This window comes from Perissodus microlepis, chromosome 8 (assembly GCF_051167445.1).
Source record: "Perissodus microlepis isolate ML-2025 ecotype Zambia chromosome 8, ASM5116744v1, whole genome shotgun sequence".
NCBI classification, from domain to species: Eukaryota; Metazoa; Chordata; class Actinopteri; order Cichliformes; family Cichlidae; genus Perissodus; species Perissodus microlepis.
This window is the reverse complement of record NC_140468.1, coordinates 5,634,737-5,657,628: the sequence shown is the minus strand read 5'-3', so window position 1 is coordinate 5,657,628 and position 22,892 is coordinate 5,634,737. Positions and strand designations below refer to the sequence as shown.

At 39.0% G+C, this 22,892-nt stretch overlaps 2 protein-coding genes across 3 annotated transcripts in view; both read right to left on the bottom strand.

Annotated features, from left to right (window-relative positions):
- Positions 1-12,761, bottom strand: part of myo1d (myosin 1D) — a 122,588-nt gene extending 109,827 nt beyond the window's left edge. Inside the window, exon 1 of the mRNA XM_084937172.1 lies at positions 12,262-12,761. Coding sequence (XP_084793298.1) covers positions 12,262-12,356 — 95 coding nt within the window. The 5' untranslated portion in view covers positions 12,357-12,761. The remainder of the gene's footprint in view (positions 1-12,261) is intronic.
- A 1,789-nt stretch (positions 12,762-14,550) lies between these two features.
- Positions 14,551-21,511, bottom strand: LOC146381235 (uncharacterized). Of its 2 annotated transcripts, none has more exons than XM_084937170.1 (9): positions 18,972-21,511; positions 18,314-18,388; positions 18,014-18,079; positions 16,810-16,872; positions 16,687-16,729; positions 16,408-16,590; positions 16,037-16,306; positions 15,734-15,823; positions 14,551-15,213 (listed from the first exon to the last, which is right to left on the bottom strand). In XM_084937170.1, the coding sequence occupies exons 2-9, from the start codon at positions 18,386-18,388 to the stop codon at positions 14,807-14,809; spliced, it is 1,197 nt and encodes a 398-aa protein (XP_084793296.1). In that variant the 5' UTR covers positions 18,972-21,511; the 3' UTR covers positions 14,551-14,806. The 2 variants fall into 2 exon arrangements, with proteins under 2 accessions (XP_084793296.1, XP_084793297.1); XM_084937171.1 differs by having other exon boundaries at positions 16,408-16,587; positions 18,972-21,510.
- Between the last annotated feature and the right edge of the window lie 1,381 nt (positions 21,512-22,892).

Sequence of the window (22,892 nt, the reverse complement as noted above, 5' to 3'; positions counted from 1 at the left end):
AGAAGCACACCCCATCTTCCCAGAAAAGGAATAAACTCAGGAAAGAATTTGGAGGTAAATGTGACTCAAATAACGAGAGGAAAAAAGCCTTCTTCAACAAATCACCCTGAAGCAGCTCACAGTGATGCCGTTATAACATTTTATATGATTTTCTGTCTCTGCTTAGCACTCATACAGAGACTTGTTGCAGGATTACATTATGTTATGTTTCAAATAAGTTGTATCAGCATTTTAACTCCTAAAGTTCAAATAAAGCAGGCGAGGAATTCATGTTAAAAATTAGACCAGTGAGGCTTAAACACACTTGCAATGAAGAAGTGGGTGTCTGAACTGTGCCCTACATCTGATGGTGCAATCTGTGGCCCACATCAGGTTGAGCCGAGATACTCTGTGTTGTCATCATTGTGAGTGTGAACTTCAGGGTCACCGTAGGAATTATGAAGGGCAGGGAGATAATCTGTGTCTGTTCCACTTTTAAACTCAGTGTTCATTACCATCACTGCTCGTGTTTAGAGTCACAGCAGCCTGCTTTAATGCTGGGTAAGGGAAGACCTTATCTTCTCTTAAAAAGCCATAACAAAAACCATGCTGCTTATTTTAGCTTTTCTGCTTCTCCCCATAAGTGTAGGCCTGAAACAATTAGTATTCATTTTTGTACAAAACAACTGCATATCTTTTTCCAGCAAATATGCCAAATGGGCCAAACTTTTAATGGTTCCAGGTTTTCTTATGCAAGGATTTTAAACTTGTTTTAATAACATAAAATAGCACTGTACATCTATGTGTGGGTCACGGAATAAAAGTCTTCTGAAGATGTAAGATATGAGTCTCTTTTAGTAATATCTTGATGCATGCTCAAATCAGCCACGTAAGGAAAGCCCAAAAAGTTGATTCTGTTCATCTGGACGTAGGTTTTCAATGAAATGTTTCTTTCACTCACAACGCTATGTCTAGATGAACTTTTTGGGCTTTTCTTAGGTGGCTGATTTGATCCACCTATTCCTCCACTCCCTCTCACTGGTCAAACACAGCAAATAAACTCTTTCTTTAAACAGCAACATCCTAAATTGATTTACTAATAGTACATTTTCCTCACTCTTGTTTTACAAGATCCATCACCACCAAAAAGCTAAAATACCATTTGATCTCGTTCACAGAAGATCTTGATCAGTGGTCAATGTGCTAGACTGCAGCTGGTGATGGTATCTACTGCTCTGCTTTAACATCATTTTAACCAGAACCTTGCAGCAGGTGGAGAGCTGGTCGTGTGCTGTTATGAGGCTGCAAAGCAAAATGAAGACTACTGCCAACATTTACAGGATGCAGGAGTTCATCCGGAGGATGACAGACCTATTAGAGAGCAGCTGCTCAGTTATTTGTGTCAAAGTACTTGGCAAATGAAATATTTGCAGAAGACAAAATTATAAACAGAAGTATTTATTAATTCAATTAGACCCCCCCCTCCTCCATCCATCCCACACAAGAAATAAAGTCTAAATCTGTTGAAACACTGAATGTGATCTCATGTATAACTGTCCAGCGCTCAAGGACAGCCATTGTTTCACAGCGCCCAATACAGACCAGCTATAATAATCTAAGTTTGTCTGGCAAATATCAGTGCCTTTTTTATTCTGCTACCCACCAGAAATGTGTTCAAAGTGCTGCTCTACTCCACTTTGCTCTCCTCTGCTCCATTCTTTTATGTACTGTGCCACAGAAGTTTTCTTCACGGTCTGCCGACATCTGGGCTGTGCATTAGGGGATTTTCCGCTGCTTTGTAAAGCCTGCTTAGTCTGGGAGCTGCTGTTTAGCACTATCTTTAGGAGACACAGCCCGTCAACACATAACCCATCCACCCTCCCACAGGCCCACATCAAATGGTTCCAAGCTACTGGCACAGTTTCCTCCAACAATAGGCTTTTATAAAGGACTTTTCACTTTCTTTATCCCCCGGGATCAAAAAATCTGGAATTTTTCACTATCTAAAATAAATACAAGAAACTAGGCAACATCTTTTAACAGTTACATCAGCAACGCAAACAAAAGACTGACTAAATCTTATGTCATCTTACAATGAATGGGTCTGGTATGAACACAGACACTGTCACGCTTTTTGCCCTCTAATGATGTCATGTCTATCTAAAAGTGAACGATTTAATGATATCGAATTAGAATGAGGCAGAGAAATGCAGACACCCCATCTGTCAAAATAATAACAAGCCAAAAAGTACAGTAATAAATCCACATAAGGATGATTGAACTGGATGCTGTGTATCACAGAGAGAAGAGTCTATGGTCATCTCTAAATCAGTGGTGTCAAACACAAGGCCCAGGGGACAGAATCGGTTTGCCAGAGACTTCAATTTGGCCCAATGGAAGGAGTAGCTAGATATTGGACTTTTAACTGTATTTTCAATGAGCTAGCAGAACTCTGTAATTTAGCACATTTATCTTGTAGAAAACAGATGTTGCTGAAATTGCACTTCTTTTTCTGATATTAAGACTTGTCGAGGATTAAATGCTTAATTAAATGTCTTTGCACTGTCAGAAAGAGGAGTTTTACTCATCTGGATCAAATTTGTGTTGTATGTGACCCACGCTCTAAAGGAATCAAGGGGACACAAAATCCTATTGTTTCGCCAAATACCAATTTCCAAATTAATAATAAACTTGTAAGAAAGTTAAAAACTCTATATTAGATTTCAATTCTGTTTGTATTTTGGACAGCTGGATAATTTGACTATGCCACTTTGGAAAAGCATGAGCACATGTTTGAAAACAGTGTTTGTTTGAAAACATCGTTTGCATAGACCTTTTTTATATAGCAGACTCTGGCACATAACAGGAAAAACACTGGTATAACTGATATGCTGACATCTGCTTTCATTTAAGTGACCCACTTCCAGGCTTCCTGTATTACGGATTCCTAGTAGCTAAGTGGGACCCCCGATGGACCTGAGCCAATGTTAATGGGATTTGTTTTACCTGTGCTTTACCTGACAAATCAGACAGTCTGACAAGTCACACTGAAAGAAGCGTAACTAAATAGCTGAAATAATAAAACTAAGGATAATACTACTGAAAAAATACAACAAGTGATACTGACACTGATTCTAGTAAGTAATATAACTCACAATTTCTATTGTTCAAACTTCACTATGTGCACTTTTCACATAGGTAAAAACGACATTTCCATATTTTCATTTGCATAAAGTATATAGGTATTATCGCTGTTTTGCTAGCTGTTTAGAGGAAATTATTAAAGCACAACTCATAAAACTGTCACACAAGAGGTACATGTCTTATAAAACAATCTTCTGTGAGGAGCTGCAACAGGCAGATTAACAGACAAAGCCTTAAGGCCAAGCTACACAAAGTTCCCATGAGGGCGGCAGGCCTGGATACTTAGGGGAAATGGGAGCCATGTGTAAACAGCCTGGCTGGAGATCAGGTGGCCGACCCTCCTTTCTTTGTTGAATGTGATCACAGCTATCTGCTCCGCCCCTTTATTCACACACAATATACCATACCAAAGTTAAGTTGCCACTGCAGCATGTACAGTATTTGAGTAGAGGACTTTGCCCTGATTAAATATTAAAAATTCAACGAAGGCCTTGAGGGCCTGTTAATATAGAAGAAATGAAGGGAGCAGTGGTGGTAGTGGTTGAGTTTTTGAGTCTGGCTGCTTTCCTGACACAGAACCCGTTTACGCTTTAACACACTGGCCAGCGGCGGCTGATGTAAAAATCACAGTGGGCTTTGGCTATGAAAATGGATGACTGGGTGGATTTTTGAAGAAACAGAGCGAGAAGAAAAAAACTGAGAAATGATCCAACCCAAAAGAACCAGACATTACTCAACACGCTATTTCAGGAAAGTACTATGATTTCTATCAGGGCTAAAAGGGCAGCATGGAAGAGCACAAAAACAGACAGTTGGACAAAAAATAACAGCAGGAGGAGACAGAGGAGGCAAGAAAAGGACAGAAATAGATGAAATGGGATTAGTTATTACGCTAGAGCTGAAATAATTAACTAAATAACAGAAATTCTAGCTTTTTTTTTCTTAAATTATTCTGGGAACTTTTCATGTGTAAAAATAAAGACAGACCATCTATGCAGAGATTTCAGTCGGGTGAGTTCAGATATACTAATGTAAAAGCCGTTTTAATTTGCTTAAACCCCTTTAATGTGAATTTTCACTTTTATGGCACATCTTTGACAACTGATTACCAACTGGGAGAAATAAGAACACAAAGTTTCAAACTGTACAGTCTGAAAAATGGTTCCTATGAAGCTTTTGAAAGAAAAAAATGCTGACAGTAAATAATCCGCCTACATGTGCTCCTTCACTTAGGAGCTGCAAAGTGATGTGAGGTGCTGGCTGTGAAAGTGAGTAAGCTGTTCCACCCCCACTGTGGCTCAAAGCACAGCTCCAACAGGTGGACAAGAGAACAATACAACAAAGGAGGCGGCAGGGGACGACATCATCGCTACCTTGGACACACAATGTGCACAAAAGACAATGCGTACATACCCAAAACCACAAACGCACATAAATAACCAAAAGACTAACACTCCTTATCTGGGATTGCTAAGCTCTACGTCATGTTAGCAGACTTGAAGTGAATGAGATTCAGACAGGAGATAAGAGTCCTGTGTGTAGACTGGAGAATGAGGGTACTGGGAATTTTGTCAGGGCATTATGTTGCACAGACAGGTTGTGGTTGCTTGTTGCATCATCAGCCAGACAGTTTACGTGTGATGCCTGACAAATTTAAACCCTAAAGGGCAAGTCAAATTAAAAATAATGGATATGTTAGTGTTTAAAGCTTATTTGTGTATAGGTGTGCATTAAGATGTTTTTGGTAGCTGTTATCATTCCCTCTATAGATATTGGCCATAAAATCCCAAATGAATCCTTTTGCATCTTAAATGTGCTGAAGAAAGTGTGTCAGCTAATCATCTGGAACCTCGTGGCTCCAGAGGAAAAAAACATCTTATAATAACCAATACTTTTTAAGCTATCTAATGATTTTTTTAACTCTGAAATCTAAAGTGTCAAATTACATGAACTGAGTTGAATTGTGTAAGTTTTTCTACACACACAAGGCGGACTTTTTTATGCATTTCCTCATTTCAGGAAGAAGCTGCTTTATAGTCGGTATGAACAGAGGGAACAGTCTGTAGATTCCTTGCATAACATTCAGAAAACCATTGTTAATAATGACACCCATTAAAGACACTGCATACCTGAGTAGAAGGCCCAATAAAACCAAAGTTAATTTGGATCTAATGAAGCCACCAACAGCAGATACACAGAATAGTGGAAAAGATGCAGCAAGAAAAATGGAAACTGTGACACAAGAGCACTAAAATAAAGACCAAAACCTGGTCCTAGAAACACTATACTTGGGCTAGCGTCCTGCTGCTGACCCCGCCTGCCATCTCAAGAGTCCACAAATGAGACGTCTCTGAGAGTCGCTGAACCTATTTTGGAGGGAAATAAAGCTACACAAGCACAGCCCCTGTTTATGTAAGGATGGTAATGTGTTTCAGATTATAGGCGGTTGTATGGAAATTCTTGTGGTGAGACTGGACTTTTCACTGCTGGATTGCAGGGGAGCAGGCCAATGAGGCATTTCTCAAACAGCCTTCTATGAATCTGTCAGCTCGGCGAAGGCTCGTTTTCTTAGTAAGAAATCTCGCAGGAAGACAGGCAGTGTGAGGGACTGATGCAACTTTGCAGTTTGCAATAAAGAGCAAATATTGGAGTTTGCAATAAAGAGCAAACAGTTTTCATTAATGTTTAGCTACTGCAACATAAAGGAAACAGATGTTAATCACACAACGAGCCTGTCGTCTCCCTCAGATCTTGTACCATTAACGCCAACGATTTTAACTGACGTCATACACATTTCTGTGCTTGCTGCTGCTGGCCCTCCATTTCAAAAAGCACACTATCTTAGCATTCATCTAAAGACATTTCTCTTCCATTGACTGAAAAACCACTGGGAGGAAAAACTTTAATATGCGGGTTGGGATTAAATATTCTTACAGTCATCTGCTGCACAGTATCACCGTTTTCATCTTTGCTGTGGGGCTAGAGAGCATGTCAGCCAGGACAGTGTTGTGCACATGGACTTTGGTTTTATTGCAGAGGAATGAACAAAGGCACAAAAGCAGCAAATAAAGACGGATTTAGTTGAGGAAAGGCCTTAAGCTTAATATGTTCCAGATGCCAATGCATTTAAATTGAAAGACCCCCCCCCCACACACACACACACACACACACACACACAAAAAACCCATAACATATAAACACGTAGTGGGTCTTTAGCGTCACCGGTCCTCCGAGACCATATCTTACAAGAGTGGGAGACACTAGGTTTCCTACGCTAGGTTTGATCTCTTATTTTTTTTGCAGCACAAAAACAGAGAAGGTTGTCTCATTTAACATCACCCCTCTTTTAATGTACCTGCAGTTGGAGCAGTTAAAACAGGAGGACCATTGTTCCTGTTACAGCAATTCAAAGCAATTTACCAAGCAATTCTATGTTTAAATACAGGAAATGCCACAATGGAGTGACAACTGTAACCTAGCTATGCTACCTGAGAACAAAATTGAATCTCATATGTACAGCATATGCCCGTCTGCACACAAAATTCTTTACTGAGCTGGAAAGAGGCTGTAGGAATCAATGAAATGTGAGGAGCAAAGGCAGGGGAAATGCCAGCTTTCCTGCTTTGCCGGCCTGCTCCACATTATTGTAGACTTCCCGCTCAAAGTCCTGTTTAACTCCGCATAGATAGGTTCAAGGGTCAAATCACTCAGAGCAGTCAAACAAACAGAAGCCTTCAGACGTTCAGAACAATATTTTGCTTGTGTAGAAGTCCTGATAATATTATCATACTTAGCCCAGTAGAAAGAAAACCTACAAAGATGGTTAGGATTAAAGCAAACAGCCCATTTCCCATCATGTTCCTCTCATCCAATTTTCATTCATCTGGACATTAATTAAAAACCTGCCCTCATCTGTTAGTGTGATGATCTGGAAGATCAGACACTTATTTATAAGACTGATGTATAATAAAAATACCCCCATGTTTATTTGGGAAACACAGGGGTTCAGAGGATTTTTTTCCCCTTGGAAAAGACAAGACAATGCTGCCTTATAAAAACATTTAGTGGCAGAAAAACTTGCCTGGTTGAAGGGATATACACAAGAGCTGTGAGTTTGCAGGATGTCAGATCTAAAGGACAAAGTGATCACTAAATACTGCTATAACTGTTTTGCCCATATTTTGCTTTATTTAGTCAATTTAAGTTATAAAATCACGTTTACTGTCATCAGTAAACATGAGTAAATTAGGAGAGATAACTCACAGTTATAAAAATAATCAGATATAGGTTCTGCTGAACAGTTTTGAGCATATCTGCTTAATGTCGATGTGCAAAGTTCTCAAGACCATACAGCTATCTGGCATTATTCTCCTACCATCTCTACAAAAAGACTTTGGGCAGCTGCTGGGCTCTATTTTGAGACTGGGAGGCTCTCTGGAACAGGCCACACAGTTCAACCTCAAGTCAAACAAAGTAAATGTCAACTTGAACAACCATTTCTGGCCACAGTGAGGGAACACAAGCAATCTTTTCCAAATCATGCCTTACATGCATGCAGCCACCGGGGAACTTGATTACCTTCCCAACATGGCAGGCATTTAACAACACTAGCAGAAATCCCATATAGAGCGGAGTAATTGAGTCGGTTAGTCAAACTTGGCCAACTGGGGAGTCACTAAATGAGGACTGGCTCCACACCAAAGCTTGGCTTTTGACCCACTTTAAATAAAAATATTTGGGGATTTTCACAACTTTTGGAAGAGTGAACAATGTGAGCTTCTCAGTAAGAGCGCCTGAGGAACCACCTGGAAAATGTTATGCTAGCTCTTCCAGCACCTGTAAATAACTTCAAATAAATGTATTCAGTTTAGTGGCTCTGAAGCTAAATTTCAGTGTGTTACACCATATTATGACGCTCAGCTCCCACACACGGTGTAAAACACACCCATGAGAGATGTGCAAAAGGGCTGCAGCAGTGCTCACTTTGGATGAGAGAACTGGAGACAGCCTAAACACACTCACACATGTGCCCATGAATGCATGCACCCTCAGACTAGGGGAAAAGGAGCAAAAAGGAAGCACTCCTTGCTGGTCACACCCTCTACAAATAACAATCTGCACACGCTACCTCTGGACCGAGCTGTCTAGCTGGAGGGAAAACAAACAGACAGAAAATAGGACAGAGTCGGGAAAAAGAGGCCCGGTGCTGTCTGGATCCTTGCAGGTTTCTTGCCTGTCTGCCAAGGCTACTGTTCACACCACAGAAGCTGATCTAATTTTAAAAGTATGTTAGTAAAAGCTTTGTTAACGAGAACGGCAATGTCCTCTATAAACATGTACACTTGTGCATCTGGCACTCTGTCCTCTCAGACATCTTTGATTTATCGTAAACAGCAAACTGTACACTAAAAAAAAGAGCAGTCCAAATGCATTTAACAACAAAAGCTCTGAAATATATTGAAATGATTTTAATATATTCCCTAAATATATTCCTTCTAATGATGGTGTTCAAGTAACTCTAAAAGCCCCAGTTTTCTGAGCATGGATTTAAGCTTGAATATTGGCACATTGTAACAAATGTTTATGCGGAGTAAAACATGAGGAAAAGCTGGCAGGAGGTACTGAGAGGGAGAAGAAAGACTTTAAGGTACCACTAATACTTAGCACCAAGTGATTCTGGCTGCAATCCACTTCTTTTAAGCAGGTACGTGCATCTAACAGTTCTCGTCATTATCACCAGCCCCAGCCTCCACGGGCGGAAAAGGAATCACAAACATTTTGGTGTGGTCCACATTCCTGAATATCTTGCTCTGCTTGGTCATATAAGGAAAACCACACAGCCAACTCACTGCCAGTAGAAAAAGACCTTGGAAAGTGCAACCTTAAAGTCCTTCAAATATTTACTCTACAAGTCACTGCTGGCAGTATGTCTACTAATAACTGAACTTGTATGTTGTTTAATGAAGACCTTCACATTCACAGCACCAAAACACTTTACGCTTTTGCAAAACTCGCTACACTACAGATGACAGGTTAAACAATGAGTGCAGTGCCTCTGTTATACGTTCCCTAAGAAGGAAGGAAGGACGCTGTAAGTCAAAACAAAGCTGCTCTAAGTGATCACTTAATTCTTGATGAAACAGTTTACCCCTAGTGTAAGCGGTCTCTTCAAGATGACAAAGGCAACATCAAGACTGAGGGGCTCACTAAATAGTTTGATGAGGATGATGTCAAACATAGTCTATGGCTTTCATTGTCACCAGGTTACAAACCCACAAACCAACTTTGGATATTTTAGGCTTAAATGATAGTCGCCGGTCTCATTATCATCATCAAATAAGAAATACCTTTTGGATTGTGATTCATGCTGCACTTGGAGAATCAATCTCAAGGAGCACAGAAGTTGTCAGTATGTAATATTGTGACCCAATAACTACTAAAACACTTTATTTGATTAAATTTGTAACATCGGCACAAAGTGAAATGTTACTTCTTTGTATTATTTTGTAACTCCTTTTAAAGCATTTTTCCTGTCTTCAGATCCTTTGTTGTTCTCTCATTAGGTGTTTTTCCCCTGAACATCAATAAAGTCTTATCTTGATGTGACTCACACTATATGGACAAAAGTGTTGGTCCATTTATAGAATAAATGTTTTAATACATCTCATTATGACATCTGAATCTATAAGTATCAATATGGAGTTGGTCCAAGCTTTGTAGCTATAACAGCAGATACTGTTGGACAAGCGGCCCTGGCTTCAAACTGTGTTCTAGTTCATTCCAAAGATGTTGGATGGCGTTGAGGTCGGGGCTATGCATGAGCCACTCAGGTTCTTGCACACCAGACTCATCCAACCATGCCCTTAGGGACCTTGCTTGTGCACTAGGGTATGGTCACGATGCAATGGAAATTTGTCTTCCTCAAACTGCATACAATTGTCCAAAACTCCAGAAAAACAAGTCCGTAGCATCGTCCCTCCTCCACCAAACCTTAAGTGTGGCACAGTTGGAGAGTTAATGTTCTCCTGGTATTCTTCAAAGCAAGTCTCATCCATCAGATTTGCAGACAGATAAACATGATTTTTCCCTCCACAGAACACATTTTCACTACTCCAAAGTCCAGTGGTGCTTTACAGCAATCCATCCTGCACTTGGCATTGTGTTTGGTGATGTAAGGCGTGCATGCTGCTCCTCAACCATGGAAACCCATGCCCTGAAACTCCAGGCATGCTGTGTTTGTGCTGATATTCATGACAGAAGAGGTTCAACCCTTTGAAGCTACCGAGTCAGCAATATCTTGGTGACTTTTACACACCATGTGACTGAGTACAGCAACTTTACAGGGTCTAACTGTATGTGGCTGAGTTGCTGTGGGTCCCAAACACTTCCACTTTGAAGTCATATTGCTTACAGTTCAAAAATGACTCATTGCAGCACTCTAACCCTAACAAAAACAGGTGAGCTCTTTAGAATCAGCTCACTCTTTCACAAATATTTGTAAGGGGAGAATGTGTGGCTAGGGGCTACATCTTATACACCTGTGCCAAACGGACTGAAAACACCTAAAGTTTTTGATTACATCCCTACATTCATTTTTCAATATTCTTTAAATCTTTATTTAATTAGGAAGTGAAGCTCCTAGGAATACAAATCTCTGTTGCAAGAGTCTCCTGCCCAAAGATAGACAGGATAACCCAAGCATAATATTTGAGTCAACTTCCATTGCTAGTTTGAAATGTGCAACTTAAGCCAACACACAGTTCTGACACTGACATTTTTTTTCAGCACATATCCTCTTATTTGCTTTTGACCATTTATGGACCATGTTTCTTCACATGCCAGCTTACTGCCAATACTGTTATTAATTGTTCCAGCTGTAAATTTACATTGATTGAAATACATAACTGAAGCACAATTTTAATATACTTGCACTTTAAGTATCTCTGTGTTTTGCTACTGTCTATGTCCACTCCTCTATATTTGAATGCAAATATTGTACTTATTAGCACTCCACACCATGTATTTTAAACCTTTTGGTTCTGATGCAAATTTAATAAACTGTGCTGCACCATTACAGCTAAAGCTACCCAGCAGTATAAAACCAATTAAACCAATCATCTCAAGTTCCAATATTTAACCGATAAACACAGTAATCATTTTTTAATTATATTATGTGCATGATTTTGCCAAACTTTCACTTCAGGTTATTTGCGTATATTATCCTAAAAAGTTATAATCCTATTTAACAAAGTTAAGTAAAAGGTCTAACTTTTTATTTTATTAATTTATAAAACAGTTATTAAATACAAAATAATTTTCAGGCTCTTGTGCAGCACCACTGTTCTTGTATTAGCCATCTAATTCATCTGTATTAGCCCAAAGGGCTAAACATGTACCTCAAAATTGTAGCCAGTGTTTCCTGTGAAGTATTTTTCTGGTCAAATATTCTGATTTTCTGTGTGCCCCCTGCTTTGTTCTAAGTTCCCCCAGTACCACACCATTAAAAACACACCAACACACCAAGACCTCACTCCAAACTGACATTGGGGATCAGCTTCCACTTTCATCACAGATGGCAGAGGTGAGGAAAGGAGATGAAGAAACTGAACTCCAAGCCACAGCCCATCTGAAACGTAATGTTACCCCCACGCTGCAAGGCGTGCCTGACATCATGCTTGACACAGAGCCACTGACAACACAGCTGATAGAAATCGGTCTGGAGGAGAATCCGTTCAAAGCGTAAAGGAGTTGTGTGCATGTCTGTGTGTGGAGGCTGGGTGGAGTTTCACTCAAAATATTTCAAAGCGAATTACCGGTTTGATCAGAAAGCACGCAAAGGTGTGCGCGACAGCAACCAAACACTTTAAACAAGCTGCCTATCCGATCATTCACATGTGAAAGTGACGTATCGAAAACAGGTGATGGCAGAGCTTATAGCAGCTTGACAAGTTCTCTTCATTCAGCTAGAATGAGCTTGTAGCACCTGTTGAATGACAAACAGCAAACATTTTGGCTAAAAATGCTGTTAGCAGGTACCGTGTTCGCTCTAAATCTCCACTCTCCCGAACGTGAGTGCTTATTAGACACTCCTGCGGATTTACAAAGGTGAACGACCGCAGCCGTGCAGGGCTGGCTTACCTGAGTTTTAGGTTAGCCATGAATTCTTCCATAGACACGTTGTCCAAAAGCACAAAGTCTGCTTTTCCAAACTCCAGGCTCTCGTGTTCTGCCATACTATTTTTTTTCTTCTTACTGAAACTCCTGGAAAATAAAATGTGTCAACAAGTTGCTCTGAAGTGCCGACAAAGGGTGGACATTGGCGGGCTTCCCTGACCACCTCCTCTACTTTAATGTGCAGCTCTGTAGTCGGTGCTCATTTTTCCTTTTCTTTTTTTTTTTTGGTCAAATTCTAATTTTAGTCATGTTTAATTGAGGTCGGAAATTCCCTTTTAAAAACCAGCAACTGCTAATTCTGAACGTTTTAACCCGCCGTTTCCCTTCAGGAGCTCCGCTTTTCTTTTAACAAGCAGGAATTATTCCAAAATATCCTCATGTCCATACAAAGTTTCGTCTTTACGCCGAAAGGTACCGTCCCGTTACACCGTGCGCCAGCTCCCCCTGTCCGTCCGTCCTTTTTCCTGGAGTTTCTCTCCTGTCCCTCCTGAACGACCGTACACCAATAGGATTGAAGCATCCTCGTCTAAGCCCCGCCCCCGCCCTGTGGAGAGGTGTTGGTCAGGCAGCGATGTGTAAGTTGAAAAGCATTGCAAATATTTCTGTAGACCACCGCTCCACCAGTTTCTGATACATATTTCAGCAATGACGACGCCACCTCTAAGCTGTTTAAACACTCGGAGGAAAACCATAATGTTTTTGGCCTCACTTTAATGATGCCCTCTTTTACCATAAAAGGGAAAACTGGGTCTCAGTAAGATTTTCTCAAGATGATATGAATGAAAAGCAGACGTACAGTTGACAACGAGTCATTCACTGGGTTAATTATCAAATAACCTGTGATAAATAAAACATTATTTTTTAGGTTTTCCCTCCTATGCTGTATCTTAACGTTGCCTCCTGAATGAAACCTAAAAAAGCTGTAAAAAAAGCTGAACACTTTAAGTGCCGCCGGCTTCTCACTAGACTTACTCTGATATTAGTGCGCCACCTTGTGTAAAACAGACGTAAATGGCTTTTAATGACGCTTATGACTGAAAACTCCACCCTGACAAACAGCAGTGTTGCTCTAATCGTATTAACTTACATGCTTATATTGTAAAATATCATCTATTATGTGATTTCATTGAGATAAAATTTTTAACCTGAATAAATAAATGATTTAAAAAAATACATTTGTTCTGTCATTACAATACATCATAAATCCATTAATTTAGGACATAAATGACTGGATGACGTTTTATTTCCTACTTCTATATTTGGCCCTAAAATCCTTGGCCTCCAATAGCTCCATGGGTAGTAATCTTGGAGTCATTTTTGATCAGTATATGCCAAAAACATTAAAAAAAAAATATGTAGAATTGCTTTCTTTCATCTGAGCAATATTATTAAAATTACAATTATCCTGCCTGAACTATTACTATTTTTTAATATCAGGTTGTTCTGAAAGTTCCATGAAAAGCCTCCAATTAATCCAAAATGCTGCAGTGGGGATAGCAGCAGGAACTGCAAAGAGAGACTATATTTCCTCTATACTGGCTTGTCTTCACTGGCTCCCCGTTAAATCCTTCTCCTCATATACACAACCTTGAATAATCAGGCACCATTATATCTTAAAGAGTACATAATATAATATTACCCTAACGGAGCACTTTGCTCTCTTACTTGTGGTTCTCATAATTTCTGAAAGTAGAATGGGAGGCAGAGCCTTCAGCTACAGCTCTTTGCAGGTGGATTTGGGAGACAGACATCCTCTCCACTTTTAAGATTAGACTTATAACTTTTCTTTTTGATAAAGCTTGTAGTTAGAGTGGGATTGGGTGACTCAAGCATCACTTTTTATGCTGTTGTAGACACAGGCTGCTGGAGGACTTCCGTACCAGACAGCACATTTCTACTCTCCTCACCACTTTGTATTATGGCTACTGCTCCTGCTATTACTGCTGCACGTCTGTCTTCCATCCTCTGTGTTTTGTTCTGTCTACCTATGCTCCCCTTTTTCTCTTTCCTTTCATCTCCAGCCGTTCACAGCAGATGGCTCGCCCTCTCTTAGACTGGTTCTATTGGAGACTTCTTCCTGTTGAGAAAAGCTTTTTCTTCCCGCTGTCACATAGTGCTTGTTGGGATTTCTTACCAAATAAAGTGCCTTGCTGAGTTTTGAGGCTTTATAAATAAAACTGAATTGAAAGTGAATTTTAAATGAATGTATAAATTGCAGTAATGATGGATTTAGATAATAACATCACTCTTAAGTCTTTTTAATATTAATATTTTCATTTAAGCATCAAAGCAGACATTTAGCTGGCACTCCAGAGTAGTTAATACAGTGGAACTGGTTGATTTAGCACGAGTCAGCATTAGCAAAAATAATGAAATAAATTACAACAACCGTGAATCTGTTGACAGAAAGAACAAACTTTTTCCTTATCTCCTCTTTGCTAAAATACAAAAACAAATAAAAGTGACACACGACATCAATGAGCACCATTTTAAACATCAGAGGTGTATATTATTTACTTTGTAAAAGCAGTGAGCCTCCAAATGTAATAGTCATGGATGCAGCGGTGGCCCAGGAGTTACCACAGTTGTGGGTGACATAGACTGAAGCCCCTCTGCGGAGGAAAGTCATGTATGTAGATGTGCTTCCAACACTGTAGGAACGGGGAACATGTGCACGAGAAACAGCCACCCAGTAATTATTTATTACTAGCCACAGATCGGTTTTAAGGCCCTTAATGGTTGTCTGAGTGGAGAAGAAGAACTGGTAGATTCCTTTGACGGGAGCCCTGAACACACCAGTCCTCCTGTCAAAGGCTCGGCCCACATTCACCAGCACCTTGCTGTACTTGATCCTGTTCAGTTTGCCATTGATTTGGGCTGGGTAAGACACAAAGAAGTGGATCTTTTGGGAAGACACTGAAGAGCAGGTAATCTTATTAGTATTATTACAAAGACAAATAGATATATACCTTGCAGCAATTTCTTAATAAAGAGAGGCTTTTGTAGGTGTATTATGGAAAACACAGGATAATATCTTAATCATTCTTACACAAACTATGTAGCAGATTATCCAGCTTTGCTTACAATTAAAGTTTGAGGAGCAAAAAAGGAAGACTTCACCTGTCTCTTAATATTTCTTATTAAAGTAATACAAATGTTTGAACACAGTTGTTTAATGAAGCTTTTGTATGTTGAATTTTTGTATTTATATAGATACAAACTAGTAACAAATTAGTGCTGTACAATAATACATGCAACTATTTGTGCCTGATTGCCCATATTAATCAATGTTAGTATTCAATAAATTGCATTACGATTGACAAAGAAACGCTGTCACCAAACAGAGAAGAATAAAAGCCCCAGACATCCAAGGCCTTCCATCCCTTCAGCGTAAACGTTAGTATGACACATTCAAACTGACAAAAACTTTACTTACTTCTGGTTGTCTTGCATCTCCAGTTAATCTTATCTCTGCTCACACAGGACTGGTTTCTCCTGCATCGCCCGCACACAAGCGTGTTGACGTCTGAGAACACACATTCAGCAACATTCAAAAAGGCCTCTAAAAAGCACTGCTCTTAGCAGGAATTACACGGTTCCAAAGGGTATACATTTGCAGCAATCAGGATAAATATGGATTGTGGGTGAAAGTGGATGTTTAATTTCTTAATTTTTCAGCATCCAAAAGCCAAACGCTCCCACAAATGTGCACAATGTTAATGCATTTTTTCATTTATACCTGCACAGTAAGCCAAATAACAGGATGTTGGCTTAGTGAACTGATAGACGTAATAGTTGCCCGGGCACTTCTTGACTTTGATAGGGGTGGAACGGAAAGCACAGCATCTTTTGTTCCAAGTGCCGCAGACATTGCGGGTCACAATACCATCCCTGATCCTTGGATGAGGCCCGGACAGCCACAGCGGGGAGTTGGTGCCACATTTGTTCACTGGGACACACCTCTCAGGCATCTGCAGACTTTTACCCTTGTAGAAAAGACGGTACCACCCTCCAATAGAAGATGAAAAATTTATTCTGTTTTTTGAAACGCCATTGCTACTTTTAGTGAAATAGGTGCATGCTACATATAAAAAAAGTGCAGTCGGTTACCTTTCCAGTCTACTTGCCGATCACACATCTTCAGCTTGGTGGTGGTGTTGGTGGCGCGCCAGGTCTGATCTAGGACCGTGTAGTGGAAACAGGGGTCACCTCGTCTTCTTGCATCTTCCACAGATGACTGAAAGTTATCAACCTCAATGTAATTTGGACTGTAAGTGAAGATGTGTGTTCCTGCTTGAGAAGAGAGATTGCAGCACATATTGAATTAAGGGTGTGTGTTGAAAATAGTTTTATTTTGCGTAAAGAATGCAGATTATTTTATTCACTGACCTACTTTCTTCTGAGCTCTTTTCTGATGACTTGATATATGCATCTGCGCATGAAAAAAAATAACACATTCAGTAGCTGGTGCTCAGTATGGAGACAGATTGTAAGGAGTTATATAGAGGCTACCTGAGTCAGAGCATTCTGCTGCTGCTGAAGTGTTGTTTGTTCACACTTCAGGTTCTCCATCTCCTGCAATAGTGAGCATTTTTAGAAAGAGCGACATGCTGCAGTCTCATTGACAGATAAAATAATAATAATTCAGATTTATAGGGATTTACATAATAATGATAATAAAAATAAAAATAGTGGGTCCAGATGCTCCAGATTATGTCCAATACATACAGAGTCAGAGTGGTAACTGTGCGGTAATTTATAATACCACTAGAAGTTACCTATACCTATGTCACTATAGAAACAAGAAGGTAAAGAAAAGGAATGAATAAATGCATGTGTATGTGTGTACAAATACATGCATATCTATATATGAGTATGTATACTGTATATACAGTACTCTTGTAAAAGGCTGGTTTGGATTTGAGGATTTGTTTGGAGAAGGCTGGATTGTTGTAGATGTGTATAATTTATTTATGTTTTTTATTTTATTTTGTGCTTTAATAAAAGCTTTAATGCAATAGCCGTAGCTCACGAGGTAGCGCAGGTAGTCTACAAATCCTAAGGTTGGTGGTTTGATCCCTGGCTGCTCTGGTGTGTGTACCAAAACACCCTTAGCCAAGATATTGAGCCTCAAGTTGCTCTCTATGAATTACATCAAATTACAAAGCACTCTATAAGAACCACTCCATTTACCATTAAAAAAGCAAAGTCCACTGCATTTAATTTTAAGGCAAATTCTAGTGTTTTCCTACTAAATGTCTGAAAAATCAAGTAAAAAAATAAAAACTGATTTTAACACACAGAAAATAAAACAAGCATTTGAAGCAACATTTCAACCTTGACTTTATTGATGCAAAATTGGCAGTCAATATAAATAAAATAATTTTTTTTAAGTAGATGAATTGGGTAATATGATCAAACGTTTTTGGCCTACAGGGACCCTTGCCTAAGATGAAGGCCTGATGTTCATAAAAAAAATAAGATTTAAAGAATAGTGAATAATTAACCTGCCTAGTTTCTTACTTTACCAATAAAGTGTCTGGTCTATAAAATCAAAAAAGGTGAAAAATACAGGTCACAATTTCTTAAAATTTAAAAGAAAAGATATTAAAATTTCATTTATTTATTTATTTTTTTAATAAACGAAAAATTATTTAACAGAATGGTTAATCAACAGACTTGTTTATTAATTTTGTGTAATAGCTCATTGCATCACCTTGAAAATAGCAGCTAGTTGCACAGACAAAGGTTGATCTTCTACGCGCCAAAGTTTGAGTTCAGACTGGAAAAGAAGAAACAAAAACTTTCTCAAACGACAAATTGAAGTAATTGATATTAAACATATCGTGATGTTCTATTCTCTCTACGAGCTCAGTGTGGCAAAAGCTCGGCACAGTTCTGTCTGTGCTAAATAACATCTGGGGAAAACTTTTGTTGCATAATAAATGTTTTTTTTTTTGTATTGTTCCATCTGCCTTCTAGCTTCATAACATCAATGAACAAAGCTCATACTCACAGAATTTGTGTTCCCCGAGCAACCAACTGCACAAGATGACAATGCTACGAACATGGCCAGAGCTAAGACAACCATCTGGGGATAACAACAGTTACACAATAGTTATGTAAAAGATGACATTTAAATGCTTTCTCATTTACTCGTTGAATAAATCCCGACAAAACACTGTACAAATGTCAGTGTTTATTGGAGAAACAAACAATTTGTGACCAGATGCTCGAAGCTTTGGTTTTATTTTTTTATCACATATCATTAGTGCGAGATGTTGGAATTAATTGAGGAAAAATGCTTTTAAAGGCTTGGGTTTTATGACAGAAACACATTTAGATACGGTTTATATTTATACAGAAAGAAAAGGACAAAGAAATAAAAATTACAAGTCAATTCAACCAATTCAATATATTTAGATTAAATTAAATCTGCAGACTTTGCTATTTTTGCTCCTTTTTTAAATTAAAAACAACTACAACAACAATAATTGATCATTTGATTTGCAAGTTACTGAGTTCAGATTAAACACATTACACAAAAATTGAAAAGTATAAAGAATAATAAAAAAGTATGCCTATAACAACACTATATCATCACACAGTCAATGCTCAGCTACAGTTATATTGCAAAGAAATCTTACAGTTCCATGAATATCCAAAAATTGTACCTTGAACTATTCAGTCAGCAGTCTGTGTTTATAGATGTGGGCCATTAAAGTGCTGAAAGAATGAAAATAGCAAAACATTAAATACGTTTGGACGTCCAATTTCAATGCAATCAGATGTCTATAAGTGTAACGCTACACTCACCTCTCATTTCATCATGATGAGAAACTGCACCCTGTCTGAACATGGCCTTAAATACTGACCCGCTTCAGTTTAAACAAAGGAGAAAGTTCAGTTTAACGGCATCTAAAGGTGCAATTTTTCACAGACTTGTTGCAAGCGTAGACATGAAATTTATGTAGTGTTGGCAGTTTCTTCAGTTTGCCCAGTCAGCAGACAGTGGTGACACTGCAAAAGTGGTCATTTTTTCATGACCTGTCTTATTACTCCATACACAGATGGCCAAGGTGTGAAAACAGTCCAACTGACATTAATGTGAAGGCTGTGGCATTTCTGTTATTAAAATTATAGTTATCTGGCAAGTGAACAAGTGAAGAGTACCTGCAGTAAATACTTCTTGCATTTGCTACACACGTCAGGACATCTTTGAGCTTTAAGATGAAGAATGTACTACTTACTATGAGTTCAACTGGAGCTAATGTGACTTGAAACTGTTGTGTTGTGGTGAATGTGTTATTCTTCTAAAGGAAATAGGCTGTATTTTCTTTCAGTGATGCTCAGAATTAAATGTTTGTACAATTAAAGATTTTATCAAAATTTCTTATCATCCAATCACACGGGAGCAACTTGATGCATTTTGGTCAAGAGAGCCTGCTGAAGTTCAAACTGATCATGAAAACGATTAACAAAGTAATCACTCATTGCACGCAAGATATGCAGAACAGTATAAGATGTTAAACCTTGAAGCAGGTGGACTAAAATGCCACTTCTGTCAGCTAAGAACAGGAAACTGAGTCTGCAGCTCTCATGAGCTCACTAACTTAGACAACAGATGATTGAAATACGCTGCCTGGTCTGATGAGTCTCGATTTCTGCTGAAACTTTGGGATAGTGGTTCAGAATTTGCCATAAACAACATGAAAGCACGGATCCATCCTGCCTTGTATCAGCGGTGGTTCAGGCTGCTGCTGGTGTGGGGGATATTTTCTTGGTACACTTTGAGCCTCTTAGTACCAACTGACCTACGCTTAAAATGTCACAGCCTACGTGAGTATTGTTGCTGATCATATCCATCTCTTTATGACCACAGTGTACCCACCTTTGGATGGCTGCTTACAACAGGATAACACACGATGTCATAAAGCTTACATGATCTAAAGGTGATGTCTCTAGCACTTTGTTAAATCTAAGCCATGACAAGCTCAGACAGCTTGAGCAAGGTGTACCTAATTAAGTGTCTGGTGACTGTATTGCAAACAGTGAATTCACTAGTTTCCATGCAAACTAACTACAGGTGGATGTTTCTATAATCAAACAGGCCACTAGAGGGTAACAGCAGCAATAGAAGCTCAGCACCATTACCCCAATATTATTAATAATATAATGAGCCAGGAGTTATCTTTACTTGAAAAGAAAATGAGATAGTTCTTGTGTTTTATTGTGGGCTTACTTAAAGTGGAGATAATTGTAGCTCCAGTCCAAATATGCAGTAAATGAATAGCTTTATGAAAAGCACCCCATTGGCAGAGCAAGCCGCGTGCTTTACTGCTGTTGAAATCACAATTAGTTTGTCATGATGAAAACATTTGGCATGTTAGTATCTGTTGGCAGCCAGGGTGTTTACAGTGTTTCACACTGGCAGTTGTGGCAGTTGTAATGTACTGCTCTGGATATTTGCCTGCAGGTCACTGGGACACAGGTCAGCGAGAGATGTAACTGAGCTGAGGCAGGTTGTTTATCTTCCTTTTTTAAAAAATCACCAATTACCACTACTTGTTCGTTCATTAAAACTGAATCTGTCACGTTCCAGATGCTTTACTATAGAGAACTGATATTAAATAACACTAATAATCACAAACCCAATTTAAAGAGAAAAACAAACAAAAAACACAGTGTAAAATGTAAATAGAAGCAGAAGCCAATGATGTGCAAGTTTCATGAAACTATATCTTATTCATTTCCTCTAATGGCCACCTGAGGCTGAAATTCTTAGGATAAAACTCTTAACTTTATCTTGCTACTAAGGGTTCTGGAGTAAAAATATGTGTTATTACAGGTGTGGCTTGCAAACCCACTCATTTCTAACAACTTGTCAATCACAGTTCATCAGCCATTGAGCATATCCAACAACTATCCTTTCAAAAACGGAGTATGAGCAAGATTCATGAAACTGACTTAGGATTTTTATTCAATATAACCCAAAATGAGTCATACTGACTCATTATTAGCCCAGAGCCCAGAGCCTAGAGGCAGACAAGAGTTTACCGGGATCAAGTCAGAGCGCCGTGTTCTAATTAGACTTGTATGGGACTAGAAGTCTATTTAGCAAATCGCTTCCACATTTGCTTCAACTTTTCGGATCCAGAGTCTACGATCTTCTTTTTTAATGTCTATGAGTCCAAATTGAGGCTTTAAAACTGTAGAACACGAAACCAATGGGAGCTGTCATGATATATATGAAGTCTATAACTTCATATCACATATCACATTGCACACCTTTGGTACAAAAAGATTATGCATAAGGGCACTTTGAGAATTCTTGTACACGTCAACATGCTGATGATGGACATTGTGTACTTTGGCAGGGGTTGCTGTTGCTACGGAGAGTTTATCAGCCTTTTGTTTGTATGAGATAGAAGCTGAGCGCTATTGGATTCTTTCCTCTGTGTATCTGTGTAAGCCTGCGGGTAAACACTCAGAGCTATGGCTGCATTTAGATCAGCTGCTGGCCCACATAAACTCAATACGGGATATAGAACAAGCCACCCACAGGACCTTTCATTCATCAACAAAAACAAATGTTCAAGTATGTTAGGTCAGAAATTATTTATTATGAAGTTGTTTTAGTTCTGAAACTGTAATTAAATCTAATTTATCTGAACAACAAGTTATGCAAATGTACTTTACTGCACTGTAAATGTACTATATGTGAACAAAGGATGAGGTACAGGGTTTTAAGAGGTACTGTAAAATTAAATGAGTGATTAAGTCAGATACAGCAGTTTAATAATTCTTTAAATTGATTATATTATTATATTGTCCTCCCCTTTAAACATATCAGCATATTAGAGAAACATACAAGCAAACGTCTTGAATTTAAAGTCACTTAAGGCATCACGTATGATCAACAAAAGGTAATTAATTTTATTACAAGTATTAATTTTACAAAATTCTCTTTTTGTGTTGTTTGGCAATAATAAAGTCAAACATTAATCTTGTTGTATAGCTGGTATCACACAGTATCATGGGTTAGGGTCACTTTGCGAGTGATTATAAGAAAGACAGACTCCACCGCTGCATTCATCATCTGAGAACTTCCCAGACTGGACGTTATCAAAAACCGATGTTAGCTGATCTACTGAGACAACTAGGGTGTGTCCTGTGCTGCCACTGATACTTCTACACTGCAGGTCCGAGCAACAGTGGTCCTCCTGGGATTGAGGAAAACTCCACCTGCTGCTAGGACTGTCCAATTCTGGACTGGAAAATCAGCTTGAAAGAGGTGGTACCTTTGCTCTTGAAACACAGACAGGAACATAGCAACTGTTCACTCCTCCTTCTGTTGACTCACAGCCACATGTCCTGAGCATACCACGAGGCCAATTCTGTGCTATGACTCGCTGAAGTGTGTTTTTAGCTTTAGTTGTTTTTGTGAGAGCTTGGTTTGCTTTACCAGCAATAAGTCAGACTGGTTCTCTGGGGCTAGTTAGCCAGGGCTATCCTTTGCTACCAATTTCTAAGCGCAGTCAATGGGTTTGGGGGTTTCAGAATCTCGTCTCTGCTTTTTGCAGATGATGTGGTTT

What these genes read in the sequence shown, in the direction of transcription:
- LOC146381235 (XM_084937170.1), bottom strand. Translation starts at nt 18,388, where the DNA reads ATGGTTGTCTTAGCTCTGGCCATGTTCGTAGCATTGTCATCTTGTGCA. An exon ending in GCTCGGGGAACACAAATTCT is followed by an intron (nt 18,080 to 18,313) that starts GTGAGTATGAGC and finishes CTTCTTTTCCAG; the next exon opens with TCTGAACTCAAACTTTGGCG. An exon ending in TTATTTGGCTTACTGTGCAG is followed by an intron (nt 15,824 to 16,036) that starts GTATAAATGAAA and finishes GTGTGTTCTCAG; the next exon opens with ACGTCAACACGCTTGTGTGC.